At 44.2% G+C, this 15,037-nt stretch overlaps 1 protein-coding gene across 5 annotated transcripts in view; it reads right to left on the bottom strand.

The window, feature by feature from the left end:
• Nucleotides 1–15,037, bottom strand: part of map3k4 (mitogen-activated protein kinase kinase kinase 4) — a 186,410-nt gene that overhangs the window by 90,151 nt on the left and 81,222 nt on the right. For all 5 annotated transcript variants that reach the window (XR_005461426.1, XM_038803416.1, XM_038803411.1 and 2 more), the window contains exon 4: nt 1,200–1,445. Coding sequence is in view for 4 of the 5 variants with exons in the window: in XM_038803416.1 (XP_038659344.1) it covers nt 1,200–1,445 (246 nt within the window). In the remaining variant the exon portion in view is untranslated. The remainder of the gene's footprint in view (nt 1–1,199; nt 1,446–15,037) is intronic.

The raw sequence follows: 15,037 nt of genomic DNA, 5'->3' as shown, positions 1-15,037 counted from the left end.
TTTTGGTCCTATCAGCCATCAAAGTCCCCAGTGCCCTGTTGCTCTCTCCACGCAATTATCAGCTTGCACTTCCAGTGCTTTACAGTGTACAAAGAAGTCTAATCATGCAAACTGCAAGATGGCCCACTCCAACAAGATTTGCCTCAACATATTGGTTTTGATTGATCAGCCAAAAATTGAGGTACCACATTAGACTAAAAGAAAAAGCGCACATTTTCTAATAAAACTGTTATTAAAAATAGACCATCAATCCAGAACATTTGCAGTGTAGCCAAAATATCATAGTTCATTTTTGTAATCAATTTGAACTGATCTCTTAAATGTACTATTAAGACAAAAAATCTTCCAACAAGCTTTATTAATGAAACTTTGAGAAGCAAAAAAAAAAGCTGTTATAAGATTTGAAGTTTTTCTATTTAAAAAGGGATAATTCATGCTTTGCTGATAGTTATCAGAAAGTGAGTGTTTATACACATCGGTAAATTCTGGTGCGGCAGCATGTAACACCCGGATGGACTTTAGGGGGTTCCCCACGCAGGTCCCGGTACTTCAGGCTTTGCTACCATTTTTGCAGGGAACTAGTGCAATCTAACCTGACAACCCAGCAGAGCAAAAGGCAGTGAATTGGGTGTTGTCGAGGTCGGCATTGAAGAGAGACAGTGGGGGTAAGTTACAAGTGCCGATCCCAAGCAAGGAGTCAAAGATGGTAGGGGAAGCGGACGCGCCAATCACCCTCGAGATGATGGAAGGGGTGATAGCAAAAGAACTGGACAAGTTTGGTGGGGAGATTGACGGGCTATTCCCCGGGTGGAACAAACCATAACAAGGGGACGATTACACATCAAACGCTTCAGCGTGGCTGGGGGACCTGATGGGAGTTTTTGGACCTTGAGAAGGTCAAGTTTACCGTGAGAGGGTTGGTGGAAGGGTTTTACCGTAGATGGTGGCCACTTAAAATGTATTTTAAAGAGTTGGTCACTGTTAACGAGTTGGGTGGTTTAGTGGTGAGGTTATAGTGTTTTAAGGGGAGGGGGGTTCTTACGGTTTGGTTGTTATTCTGTGTTATTTTTTGCTTTGTATCAAAATTGTAAAATTACAATAAAAATATTTCCCAAAAACTACATAAAGATAATGCATGTGAAATTACACCAACAACATTGTTCCAAGAAAAAGATGAAAACGGTATTTTGGCAGGCTACCTGTTTAATGCTGAGCAACGATGGCTCTCCTGCAGGTCTTTGCTCCAACCTTAGTTTTAAGCACTCGTGAATAACGTTGAGGAGAACTCGACACAAGACCAAGTAAGCAGGTTGAAATGATGGGAGTTCCATGGCCTCCAGCTGTTCCCAGGACACAGTGCTGCCTTTCTGCTCCGCGCAGGAAGACATGTGAGACAATTCAGGCAGGTAGTCACGGCAGCTCAAAGGCTCCGGAACAGCAGAAAACTGGAATACAGACGAAAGGGAGTGCAAATTCAGAATTGCATGCTACAGTTTCAGATCGAAGGTTTGATCAGGTACAATGTACATTAAGCTAAATCAAACGCCGCAAACCAGTGGAAAGTGTTTGATCAGTTACAAAATGGCTTTTATCTTAGTGTCTGCAAGTGTACATGTTTAACTACAATTCCAGATCTTCCCTCCCTCTTCTTTGAAGAAGCATCAAGTAGTCTTATGCTACAAAAAATTAGCAGTAAGTTGACCAACACCTTCAAATAAAAACTAGCACAGTTGCCAAGTCAAGAACAATCCTGATTAATTTCCATATGGAAGGCGGATAAAGTAAGTAGCTGGGTATTATAACTTAGCTGTAGGAATTCCCCATTTGTGAAGAGAGAAACATAGTAAAACCCTAAAGGGTTAAAATTGGTGGTGTACATGAAGAGGCTGGTTGCATGTTACCTCAAAATATTTTACAATCTTTGCACTAAAAATTATATACCAGATTATTTTAAGTCATCTTACGCTTTTTAAAAAAAAATTTAGAGTGCCCAATTCATTTTTTCCAATTAAGGGGTAATTTAGCATGGCCAATCCACCTAATATGCACATAGAACATGGGACATAGAAAAATAAAGCACAGAACAGGCCCTTCGGCCCACGATGTTTTGCTGAATTTTTGTCCTAGATTAAGAACAAATTAATCAATACTCCATCATTCTTCCGTAATCTATGTACCTATCCAATAGCTGCTTGAAGGTCACTAATATTTCCGATTCAACTACTTCCACAGGCAGTGCATTCCATGCCCCCACTACTCTCTGGGTAAAGAACCTACCTCTGACATGCCCCCTATATCTTCCATCATTCACCTTTTATGTCCCCTTGTAATGGTTTATTCCACCCGAGGGAAATTCTGACTGTCTACTCTTTCTATTTCCCTGATCATCTTATAAACCTCTATCAAGTCGCCACTCATCCTTCTCCATTCTAATGAGAAAAGGCCTAGCACCCTCAACTTTTCCTCGTAAGACCAGCTCTCCATTCCAGGCAACATCCTGGTAAATCTCCTTTGCACCTTTTCCAAAGCTTCCACATTCTTCCTAAAATGAGGCGACCAGAACTGCACACAGTACTCCAAATGTGGCCTTACCAAGGTTTTGTACAGCTCCATCATCACCTCACGGCTCTTAAATTAAATCCCTCTGCTAATGAACGCTAGCACACCATAGGCCTTCTTCACAGCTCTATCCACTTGAGTGGCAACTTTCAAAGATCTAGGAACATAGACCTAAAGATCTCTCTGCTCCTCCACATTGCCAAGAACCCTACTGTTAACCCTGTATTCCGCATTCATATTTGTCCTTCCAAAATGGACAGCCTCACTTTTTTCAGGATTAAACTCCATCTGCCACTTCTCAGCCCAGCTCTGCATCCTATCTATGTCTCTTTGCAGCCGACAACAACCCTCCTCACTATCCACAACTCCACCAATCTTCGTATCGTCTGCAAATTTACTGACCCACCCTTCAACTCTCTCATCCAAGTCATTAATGAAAATCACAAACAGCAGAGGACCCAGAACTGATCCCTGCGGTACGCCACTGGTAACTGGGTTCCAGGTTGAATATTTGCCATCCACCACCACTCTCTGACTTCTATCGGTTAGCCCAGGGGTGGGCAAACTACGGCCCGCCAAAGGTCTTTATGCGGCCCACCAAGATCAAAAGTCATTAAAAAAAATGTTTTTTAAAAATAAGGTTAATGTGGGGGGGGGGGGGGGGGGGGGGGTTTGGGTTACTGGTATAGGGTGGATACGTTGACTTGAGTAGGGTGATCATTGCTTGGCACAACATCGAGGGCCGAAGGGCCTGTTCTGTGCTGTACTGTTCTATGTTCTATATGAGGCGCCCAGAATCATAACCGGGTGAAGCGCCATTTTTGAAAAGTAGAGAAAAAGAGGGCTAAAGGCAGGATGCCGCCGGGGGAAGCGCTGAGGTATATGCCGCATGCTAATTGGTTACAACCGGGACTATTAATTAATATACTATGCGGCCCTTAAAAATTGTGAATTTCTGAATGTGGCCCTTGCACGGAAAAGTTTGCCCACCCCTGGGTTAGCCAGTTCGTTATCCAACTGGCCAAATTCCCCACTATCCCATGCCGCCTTACTTTCTGCATAAGCCTACCATGGGGAATCTTATCAAATGCCTTACTAAAATCCATGTACATCCACTGCTTTATCTTCATCCACGTGCTCGGTCACCTCCTCAAAGAATTCAATAAAACTTGTGACGCAAGACCTACCCCTCACAAATCTGTGCCGACTATTCCTAATCAAGCAGTGTCTTTCCAGATGCTTAGAAACCCTATCCCTCAGTACCCTTTCTATTACTTTGCCTACCACCGAAGTAAGACATCTTTGGGTTGTGGGGCGAAACCCACACAAACTCAACACGGACAGTGATCCATGGCCAGGATCGAACCTGGGACCTCAGCACAGTGAGGCAGCAGTGCTAATCACTGTACCACCGTGCTGTCCCCCAGTCATCGTACACTTGACACCGACACATTTTTAGACCAAAAGATCTAAGAGTACACAAACCAGACCAACATTCTCCCACCTCCTTCTCCATCCAACCCCAGAAATCAGTTAACATGAGCAATGGGAAGCACTGCTACCTCACCGCTCCAGGGAGCCGTGTTCAATTCCGGCCTCGGGTGACTGTCTGTGTGGAGCTTGCACTTTCTCCCCATGTTTGCGTGGGTTTCCGGCGGGTGCTCCGGTTTCCTCCCACAGTCCAAAGATTGCAGGTTAGGAGGATTGGCCATGCTAAATTGCCCCTAATGTCCAAAAAGGTTAGGTGAGGTTGCGGGAATAGGGTGGAGGTGTGGGCTTAAGTAGGGTGCTGTTTCCAAGGGCCAGTGCAGACTTGATGTGCCGAATGGCCTCCTTCTGCACTGTAAATTCTATGGACATACGGAGCATGACTGGGACACGGATGATCGTTCTCAACAAGACTGCAGAACGTTTATGGGATCCTCTGGTTGTGGGTCTGCTTGGCTCAGTCTATAGAATGCCATTTCCAAAGCTTAGCATGGGTTTGTTCTGCGTTCACCAGGCTGAGCACGTCACCTGTGGTGAACCCACAGATTATGGTGGTAAATAAATTTGCTGCTGCTAATGGTCCTGCCTTCATCTCATTTGCTGTTGAAACCTTCACAAGTCCTTTTTACCTCTAGACTTGACTTTCGAATGTTCCCATTTGATCTCCTACATAAACTCATACAAAACTTTGCTGTCTGTAACCTAACTCACATCAAGTCCTGTTCATGCCACAGAACTGAGCTTACTGACTTGCACTGGCTGTGGATCAGAAAAATAATTTCCCAACCTAATTTTTAAATTCGCATCTTGTTTTCAAATTCCTTCCCTATCTCTGAGTTCCTTCAGCCCTACAACCCAGCGAGGGTGCTGGACCCCTCCAATTCTAGCCTCTGATGCATCCCTGGTTCAATGCGCCATTGACAGTGCTGCACTCAGCTGCTCAAAGCTCTGTAAACTCCTCCCTAAACAACCGGTTCCTCTCTTACGATCTTGTTTAAAAAGCGTCTCTTCTGGTTATTTGCCCTACTAGCTCCTTCATTGGCACACTGTCAAATGCTGCTGGATAACCTTCTTGCAAAAAGCCTTGGGACATTTTACAATACTAAAGACATATGAAACTGCAAGTTGCCGGGATACAAATCTATAAATTTGCATCAATTTACATTAGTCTATCTGGGATCAAGAATAAAATTGGTGTTTTTGCATTATTAAGTAAAGTCCCAATGGAAACAGTCGAAAACCCAGTTCTGAAGGCCATTCAAAACATTCAACTGAAGTAATAGTAGTAAATTCCCAGCCAGCAGATGGTGCATGGCACCTAAATGCAAAAAAGTGGAAAGTCCAACGAGCAGAATCAGTCCTGCTTAATCCTCCTGTGGCACATTGAGGAGCAATGTGGTACATAGGTGTCAACTTCAACACCTTCTTCGTCACATCTGTTGCGATGTGCGAGGAATTCACAGTTGCAAAAATTGAATGTGGAGGAAGCAAGAGGAAGGAAGGACATAACGTGTTTTTTTTAAGCACCAAAAGAAAATGGTCAGCAATTACCTTTCTGATAATGTATTAAGCTATCATTGGAAATATACCATTGCATAAGAAATAACACGTTAAATCAATAAACCACAAATTTCAAACTGTTTTTTTTTGCTTCACTATCCAGTCATGCTGAATATATGGGAGAGAGAGAGCTGGCTAAACATTCTATTCTAATGCACAAGGTATGCGCGGCACGGTGGCACAGTGGCTAGCACTGCTGTCTCACAGCTCCAAGGACCTGGGTTCGAGTCCAACCTTGGGTGACTGTGTGGCGTTTGTACGTGTTCCCTCTGTCTGTGTGGGTTTCCTCCAGGTGCTCCGGTTTCCTCCCAGTCTACCATTGTACAAGCTAGGTGGATTGGCCATGCTAAATTGCCCCTTAGTATCTAACAGTTAGGTAGGATTACAGGGACAGGTCAGGGACGGGTGGGCCTAGGGCCAGTGCTCTTTCATGGGGTTGGTGCAGACTCAATGGGTTGAATGGCCTCCTGCACTTCAAGGGTTCTATGATTCTAGGTCTGAAAAGCAAGTGTTACAAACAAGCATAGAATTTACAGTGCAGAAGGAAGTCATTCGGTCCATCAAGTCTGCACTGGCTCTTGGAAAGAGCACCCTACCAAAGCCCACACCTCTACCCTATCCCCATAACCCAGTAACCCCACCCAACACGAAGGGCAATTTTGGACACCAAGGGCAATTTAGCATGGACAATCCACCTAACCTGCACATCTTTGGACTGTGGGAGGAAACTGGAGCACCCGGAGGAAACCCACGCACACATGGGGAGAACGTGCAGACTCCGCAGACAGTGACCCAAGCCGGGAATCGAACCTGGGACCCTGGAGCTGTGAAGCAATTGTGCTAACCACTATGCTGCCGTGCTGCCCTACAGTTGGGTAATATCATGCCATGCAGAAGGTTGGTTGCAGTGTTGTTTCTATTTATATTTTGATAGGAGTACTGTGGCAACATTTTGGCTGCATTATTACAGCGGTAGCTTGCAGTAACAACATTTTATTTTTGACAGCTACTTGAGAGATTTTAAAATAAATTGTCTTCATAAAACAAACTGATTTTAAGACGCCCAGGAGTACGGGGGGAAGGGAGAGTGGGAATTGGCCATAATTATAATTTCTGCCTTAGATCAGAGGTGCTGCTGGGGGACTGGGGACTGTAAATGTTGCACCCTCATTCAAAAAAAACGGTGTGAAGAGAAGCCCAGAAACTACAAAGTCAGTTTAAACTTGGTGGTGAGGAAGCTTCGAGAAACAATAATGCAAGACAAAATTAATAGTCATTTGGGCAATTGAGGGTGAATTAAGGATTTATGGGCAAATCATGTCTAACTTGTCTTTTTTTTTGATGAGGGGACAGATGGTTGATGAGGGCAATGCAGTTCTGTGGTATATATGGCCTTCCAAAAGATATTTGAGAAAGTGCCACACAACAATTTTTTGAGAAAAGTTGGAGCTCATGGATTAAAAGGTTGTGGCAACATGAATATTAAATCGGCTGAGTGACAGGAATAGTTTGTAAAGCCGCCATAGTCCCAGATGACCATAGGCTGTTTTCCCCTTTGAATGGGAGAGCTGACTGGTGCCGATTTAACCCGAGGATCACCACACTTCAGCCGAGGGACAAGTAAAGGCGGGACCTTCATGAATAACCTCAGCCGATACAAGAATAGACAGCAGTTGGTGAACAATTGTTTCTCAGGCTGCAGGAAGGTTAATAGTGAAGCTCCACAGAAGTTGGTGTTAGGACTTCTGCTCTTTCCAATAAATATTGATGACTGAGAACTATAGATCACAATTTCAAAATTTGTAGGCGATATAAACGAGGATGGTAGCATAGAGGTTCAAAAGGATATAGTTTGGTGGAATGCGCAGACAAATGGCAGATGACATTTAATGCAGAGTAGTGTGAAGTAATCATTTTTAAAAAAAATTTAGAATACCCAATTCATTTTTTCCAATTAAGGGTCAATTTAGCGTGGCCAATCCACCTACGCTGCACATCTTTGGGTTGTGGGGGCGAAACCCAAGCAAACATGGAGAATGTGCAAACTCCACACGGACAGTGACCCACAGCCGGGATCGAACCTGGGACCTCGGCGCCATGAGGCAGCAGGGCTAACCCACTGCGCCACCGCGCTGCCCTGTAAAGTAATCATTTTGATAGGAAGAATGCAGAGACAATATAAATTATAATTTCAAGAGGGTATAATTCAAAAGGAGGTGCAGAAAGCAGAGGGACCTGGATATACGTCTGCATAAATCATTATGCATGAATCACTGAAGGTGGCTTGACAGATTGAGCGAGCAGTTAATAAAGCATTCGAGGTTTTACTAATAGGGACAAAACAAGAATGCTATGTTGAACTTGTGCACTGATTTGACCTGAATTGGAGTATTGCATCCACTTTTGGGTGCCATACTTCAGGAAGGATGAGGCATTAGAAAGAGTGCAGAATGATTCATTAGAATAGTTCCAGGGATATGGAACTTCAGTATGTATAGATTGGAGAAGTTGGGACTGTTTTCCTTAGAGAAGGGAAGGTGGGGAGGAGATTTGATATAAGTGTTCAAAATCAAGTGATGACTGGCCAGAGTACATAGAACATTACAGCGCAGTACAGGCCCTTCAGCCCTCGATGTTGCGCCAACCTGTGAATGACAACTGGAGGGAGAATAGTGAGTGGTTAAGATCTGTAATACACTGCCTGTGAGTTTGGTGGTGGCAGGTTCAATTGAGGAAATTGGAGTATCTGAAGAGGAAGAATATGCTGTGCTACAGGAAGGTGGCAGGGCAGTGACACTGGGTGAAATGCTCCTTCAGAATGGCAGCACAGGGCCGAATGGAAGCCTCCTGTTCGGTAATCCCCGAGAAGTGAGTGTTATATAAACCGAGGAAATGAAAGACCAATTAGCTTGTCAGTAGTGGGAAAGATAATAGAATTTGTCTTCAAAGATGCAACAGAAAAACAACCAAAAACTGAAATGATAATGAAGAGAACTCTGCAGAGATTCCAAAACACAAGATAATCCTGGAACAACCTTACTTGAATTCTTCCTGTTCAAGTAGATATAATATACCCAGATTTACCCTTCAATGAGTTACCAAGGTAGAGACTAGTACTAAATTACTAGACTACTAATCTACAGGTGGAGGCTAATGCTATGAGGACATTGGTTTAAATCCCACCATGGTAACCAGTGGTATTTAGAACCAATTTTTAAAAATCTAGAATTTAAAATCTAGTCTCAGCAAAGGCAAACATTAAACCATTACTGATTGTCCAAACACCCATCTGGGTCACTGATAACCTGAAGGGAAGTTGCTATCCTTAACCTGGTCTGGTTGACATACATCTTCAGACTTACAGCTATGTGGTTGATTCAAAATGCTCTCTGAAATGCCCAGTAAGCCACTCATTTGTTTCAAACTGCTCCAAACTCTAAAAAGAAATGAAACCAGATAGACCACTGGGAGATCTCGACACTGTAAACTACAATGCCAACCCAGCCCTGTGAACTCTGCAAAATCCTACTCCAGGGGCTTGTGCCAAAGCTAGGAGAGCTGTCCCACAGATTAGTCAAGCAACAGTGAGACAGTCATCCTCACTAAATCATAAATCATAGCGTACCCAGGAATGGTGATGTGTCTTCCTGCCCCGCCGGCAGGACAGACCCACCAGTACAGTGGTGTAGTCACCAGGGATTTGCTCTTGGGAGTCCTCAATATTGACTTGAAACCCATGAAGTCTCAAAGAACAAAGAAAAGTACAGCACAGGAACAGACTCTTCGGCTCTCCAAGCCTGCGGCAATCATGCTACACGTCTAAACTAAAATCTTCTACACTTCCGGGGTCCGTATCCCTCTAACCCCATCCTATTCATGTATTTGTCAAGTTGCCCCATAAACGCCACTATCGTCCCTGCTTCCACCACCTCCTCCGGCAGCAGGTTCCAGGCACCCGCTACCTTCGGTGTAAAAAAAAACTTGTCTCGTACATCTCCTCTAAACCTTGCCCCTCGCACCTTAAACCTATGCCCCCTAGTAATTGACCAAAAATGACAAATGTCTCATGACACCAAGTCAAAAATGGGCAAGGAAATCACGTACTCGTTAACGGAGAATAGGGCAGTAGGTGGTAATGAGTCAGTACTCTTCCGTGTTCACCAATTGAAAGAAGCACTGATGGGAGAAAGAGGACAGAATCTAGCCTGTGGTCAGGGGGGCTGTCTTCAATAACCATCACCAAGCGTGGCTGCTGAATTCCATCAAACATAACTGCTTGACTGGCTCGGTGACAGTTGATGATGTTCGAAAAACCTATTTGATTTTGTCCTCACCCCTCTCCCTGTTGCAGATGCATCTGTTCTTGACAGCATTTGTAAGAGTATCCTTTTGGAGACAAAGCCCTGTCTTCACAAGGAGGGTATCCTCCATTGTGTTGTGGCACTACCACCACGCTAAATGGGATTGATTTCAAACAAATCTAAACTTAAAACTGGGCATCCACAAGATGCTGGGGCCATCAGCAGCACCAGCATTGTATTCGACCATAGTATGTAATCTCATGGTCCGGCATAATCCCCACTCTATCATTGCCATCAAGCCGGGGAATTAATCCTGATTCAATGAAGGGTGCAGGGGGACAAGCCTGGAGCAGCAATAAGCATATCTAAAACGAGATGTCCACCTAGTGAAGCTACAAGAAAGGACTACATGCATGCCAAAACACAGAAACAGCAAGTGACAGATAAAAGCTAAGAAATCCCACAACCAACGGATCAGATCTAACCTCTGCAGTTCTGCCACATCAAGTTGTGAATGGTGCTGGACAATTAAACAACTGACAGAAGGAGACGACTACATAGATCCCCATCTTCAATGATGGAGTCCAGTACATTAGTGCAGAAGGCAAGCCCGAAGCATTTGCAACCAACCATCTTCACTAGAAGTATCAAGTGGATGATTCATCCTGGCTAAGCTCAAGAAGTCCACAACATCATAGATGCCAGTCTTTAGCAATTTCTAATTCGATTCACACCGCATCATATCAAGAAATGGCTGAAAGAACTGAAGACTGCAAAGGCTATGGGCCCCGACAACATTCTAACATTAATACTGAAGACTTCCCGTATCAGCCTCCCCGGACAGGCGCCGGAATGTGGCGACTAGGGGCTTTTCACAGTAACTTCATTGAAGCCTACTCGTGACAATAAGCAATTTAATCATTGTGCCCCAGAACTAACCATGCCCCTAGCTAAGCTGCTCTGGAACAGCTACAACACTGGGATCTACCCGGCAATGTTGGAAAAGTGCCCAGGTAATCACCGTCCACACAAAGCAGGAGAAATCCAATCCACCCCTGCAGTCTACCTTTCATCATCAGCAAGAGATGGAAGGGGCTGTCGACAGTGTCATCAGGCAGCACTAACAGAGCAATAACCGGCTCACTGATGCTCAGTCTGAGTTCCACCAGGGCCACTCAGCTCCTGATCTCATTGCACCTTGGGTTCAAACATGTACAAAAGTGCTGAACTCCAGAGAGGAGGGGAGAGCGACTACTCTTATCAAAGTGGCATTTGACTTGAATGTGGATCAAAGGACCCTCGAAAAACTGCCGTTAATAGGAACCAGGGAGAAAACTTTTCACTGGTTGTAGCCATAGCAAGAAAAATGAAGATGACAGTGCTTGTTGGAGGTCATTCATCACAGTCGCAGGATATCGCTGCAGGAGTTGCTCAAAGTAGTCCTAAGCTCAACCGTCAGCTGCTTCAATGACTAATAAGGGTCAGACGTGATAATGCTCGCTGATATTGATAACTGCATAATACTCTGAAACATTCCCGATTCCTCAGATACTGGAGCAATCAGTGTCCAACTGCAGCAGGACATGGACAACATTCAAGCTTGGGCTGTCACATTCACACCACACAAGTGGCAGGCAGTCAACATCTCCCAACAACAGAATCTAACCATCTTGACATTCAATGGCATTACAATCACTATCACATCCTGGGGGGGTTACCATTGACCAGAAACTGAACTGGACCAGCCATATAAATACTGTGGCTACCACAGCAAGTCAGAGGGCGGGAATTCTGTGGTGTGTAACTCACCTTCCAATTCCCCAAAACCTGTCCATGATCTACAAGGCACAAGTCAAGTGTGTGATGGATACTCTCCATTTGCCTGGCGTGCAACTCCAACAACTCAAGAAACTTTGCACCAGCCATGACAAAAACAAAAACACTTGATTAGCGTTCCATCCATCATCTTAGACAATCACACCTCAACACACACACATCATCATGAAATGGAACAATGACATTGCAACAAAATCCTGAACTCCCTTCCTACCTGCACCACATCGACTCCAGCAGTTAAAGTAGGTAGCTCATCACCATCCTAGCAACGGCAATTAGGGATGGGCAATAAATGCTAGCTTAGCCAGCAGCGGCTACATTTTAAAATAAAAGGTCAGAACATGTGCAATTAAGAAACAAATAGCAGAATGGATAACAAGCTGGCTAAAAACCAACATGGAATTCAGGTTAAAGGTCGTTACATGGATTGGAAAAAAGTGGGAAGCAGTGTTCCAGGAAGAACAGTGCTGGGACTACTGTTGTTCACCATTTAAATAAAACTAGACTGTGAATTGGAAGTAAAATTACAAAATTTGCAGGTGGCACCCTTGGGACATGGAGTTAATACAGAGGAAAACGCCGGCATAATACAATAAGCTATTAATCGTCTTGCAGAATTGACATGTAACTGACAAATTAACTTGAATATACACATCAGCTTAGTTTCAACATCCATTTACAAATTACAAGCAAGCAAATCAATTTCAGATAGGGTCTCTTCAGATAGCACACATTTGCTAATGGATGCAGAGAGTAATCCAAGAGTCAGAACAAGTGCCACACTTGAAGCTACCATGTCTGTTGCCAAGCCACTATAATTGTGGTGCACACAGGCACACAGAAGGTGTCACCATTTTCCTTTATTGTCAAGCTAGTGACACTCGGGTGTGATAATTGATTTTTAGGGCTTCATGCCACACTTACAAGCATCCTTGAAGTGACGCTTTGGGAATCCATCTGCACACCTTGGTCTGGCTACCTTACTATTAGGTTCTTGGGTATGTGATCATATTCCCCTCTGTATGCATCCGAGCCAACAAAGCTGCCTCTGTCTGATGAGGCTTTGAGAGTGCTACCACATTCATGATTTGGCCCATAATGTCTGAGACAGCAAAGTGCTGAGAACAGAAACGTAATAAACCATCAGCTTGGTGTAATTCCATACAAGTTTCATTATTCAGCTAAAGGTGGCATGCATCAAGAAACAGATTGTCAGTCACCATTTACCCAAGATTTGGGGGGGGGGGGGGGGGAGAGAGAGAGAGAGAGAGAGAGAGAGAGAGAGAGAGGGGGGAGAACAGGGAAAAGGATACCGAGGGAGGCAAGGGAGGAAATTGCTGGGGTCTTGACAGAAATCTTTGTATCCTCATTGGCTACAGGTGAGCTTCCAGGAGACTGGAGAATAGACAATATTGTTCCCTTGTTTAAGAAGGGCAACACGAATAATCCAGGAAATTACAGGCCAGTGAGCCTTACATAGTAGTAGGAAAATTATTGGAGAGGATTCTGGGACAGAGTTTGCCCCCATTTGGAAAGAAATGGATTTGTTATTTGTTAGTGAGGGACAGCATGGTTTTCTGAATGGAAGGTCATGTCTCACTAACGTTCAGAGGAAGTGAACTAGAGGAAGATGAAAAGTGAAGCAAGGGCAGTGGGTGTTGTCTACATGGACTTCAGTCAACCTTTGACAAGGTCCCTCATGGCAGACTAATAAAACAGGTGAAGTCACGTGGGATAAGAGGTGAGCTGGCAAGATGGATACAGAACTGTCTAGGTCATAGAAGACAGAGGGCAGCAGTGGAAAAGTGCTTTTCTGAATGGAGGGCTGTGACTAGTGATGTTCGCAGGGATCAGTGTTGGGACTTTTGTTGTTTGTAGTATATATAAAAATGATTTGAAGGAAAATGTAACTATCTGATTAGTAAGTTTGCGGACAACACAAAGGTTGGTGGAGTTACGGATAGTGATGAGGACTGTCAGAGGATACAGCAGGATATAGATCGATTGAAGACTTGGGCGGATGGAGTTTAAACTGGACAAATGTGAGGTAACAGTAACTTAACTGCAGTGTTAATGTAAGTCTACTTGTGACACAAATAAAGAAAGATTATTAAATAAAGATTATTATTATTCTATCGCTTCTCAGCCTTTTGGCTAAGATGAGCGCGAGGTCAGGTGTAATGCCTGGATCTGATATGACTCTCCTGTGCGGACCATGAATTCGATTCAATTTAAATTGTTTTTGGAGCAGGCAAGGAGCTGGATTAGGGGTTTGCCCCTGTCCACACTCTGAACTCTGGCTTTGTAACTCTCAAAGTAAATAAGAAAAAGGTTATTATTATTCATGCATTTTGGAAGGTCTAATACAGGGAGGAATTATACAGTAAATGATAGGAGTATTGATAGGGAGAGAGATCCGGGAGAACAGGTCCACAAATCACTGAAAGTAGCAATGCAGGTGGTTAAGGCAGTCAAGAAGGAATATGGTACGCTTGCCTTCATCGGCCGGGGCATTGAATACAAAAATTGGCACGTCATGCTGCAGCTGTACAAAACCATAGTTAGGCCACATTTGGAATATTGCATACGATTATGGTCGCCACACTACCAGAAGGATGTGGAGGCTTTGGCGATGGTACAGAAAAGGTTTACCAGAATGTTGCTTGGTCTGGAAGGTTGAGGGGTGACCTGACAGAAGTTGACAAAATGAGTGGTATGAACAGCGTGGATATTCGGAAGTGTTTTCCGCAGGGTGGAACAGTCAATTACTAGAGGACGAAGGTTTAAGGTGTGAGGGGCCATGTCTGGAGGAGATGCGCGAGGCAAGTTTTTTTTTTCTTTACACAGAGGGTGGCAAGTGCCTGGAACTCACTGCCGAGGGATGTGGTGGAAGAAGGTACAGTAACGACGTTTAAGAGGCACCTTGACAAATACATGAATAAGGACAATTACATGAATAAGATGGGAATTGAGGGATACAAGACCATAAGACATAGGAGCAGAATTAGGCCACTCGGCTCATCGAGTCTGCTCCGTTTTTCAATCATGGCTGATATTTTTCTTATCCCCATTCTCCTGCCTTCTCCCCATAACCCCGATCCCCTTATTAATCAAGAACCTATCTATCTGTCTTAAAGACACTCAGTGACTTGGCCTCCAGAGCCTTCTGCAACTAAGAGTTCCACAGATTCACCACCCTCTGGCTGAAGAAATTCCTCGTCATCTGTTTTAAAGGATTGTCCCTTTAGTCTGAGATGTTGTCCTCTGGTTCTAGTTTATCCTGCAAGTGGAAA

The sequence above is a fragment of the Scyliorhinus canicula genome, chromosome 1 (genome assembly GCF_902713615.1).
Source record: "Scyliorhinus canicula chromosome 1, sScyCan1.1, whole genome shotgun sequence".
NCBI lineage: Eukaryota > Metazoa > Chordata > Chondrichthyes > Carcharhiniformes > Scyliorhinidae > Scyliorhinus > Scyliorhinus canicula.
This window is presented reverse-complemented; position numbering and strand designations above follow the sequence as displayed.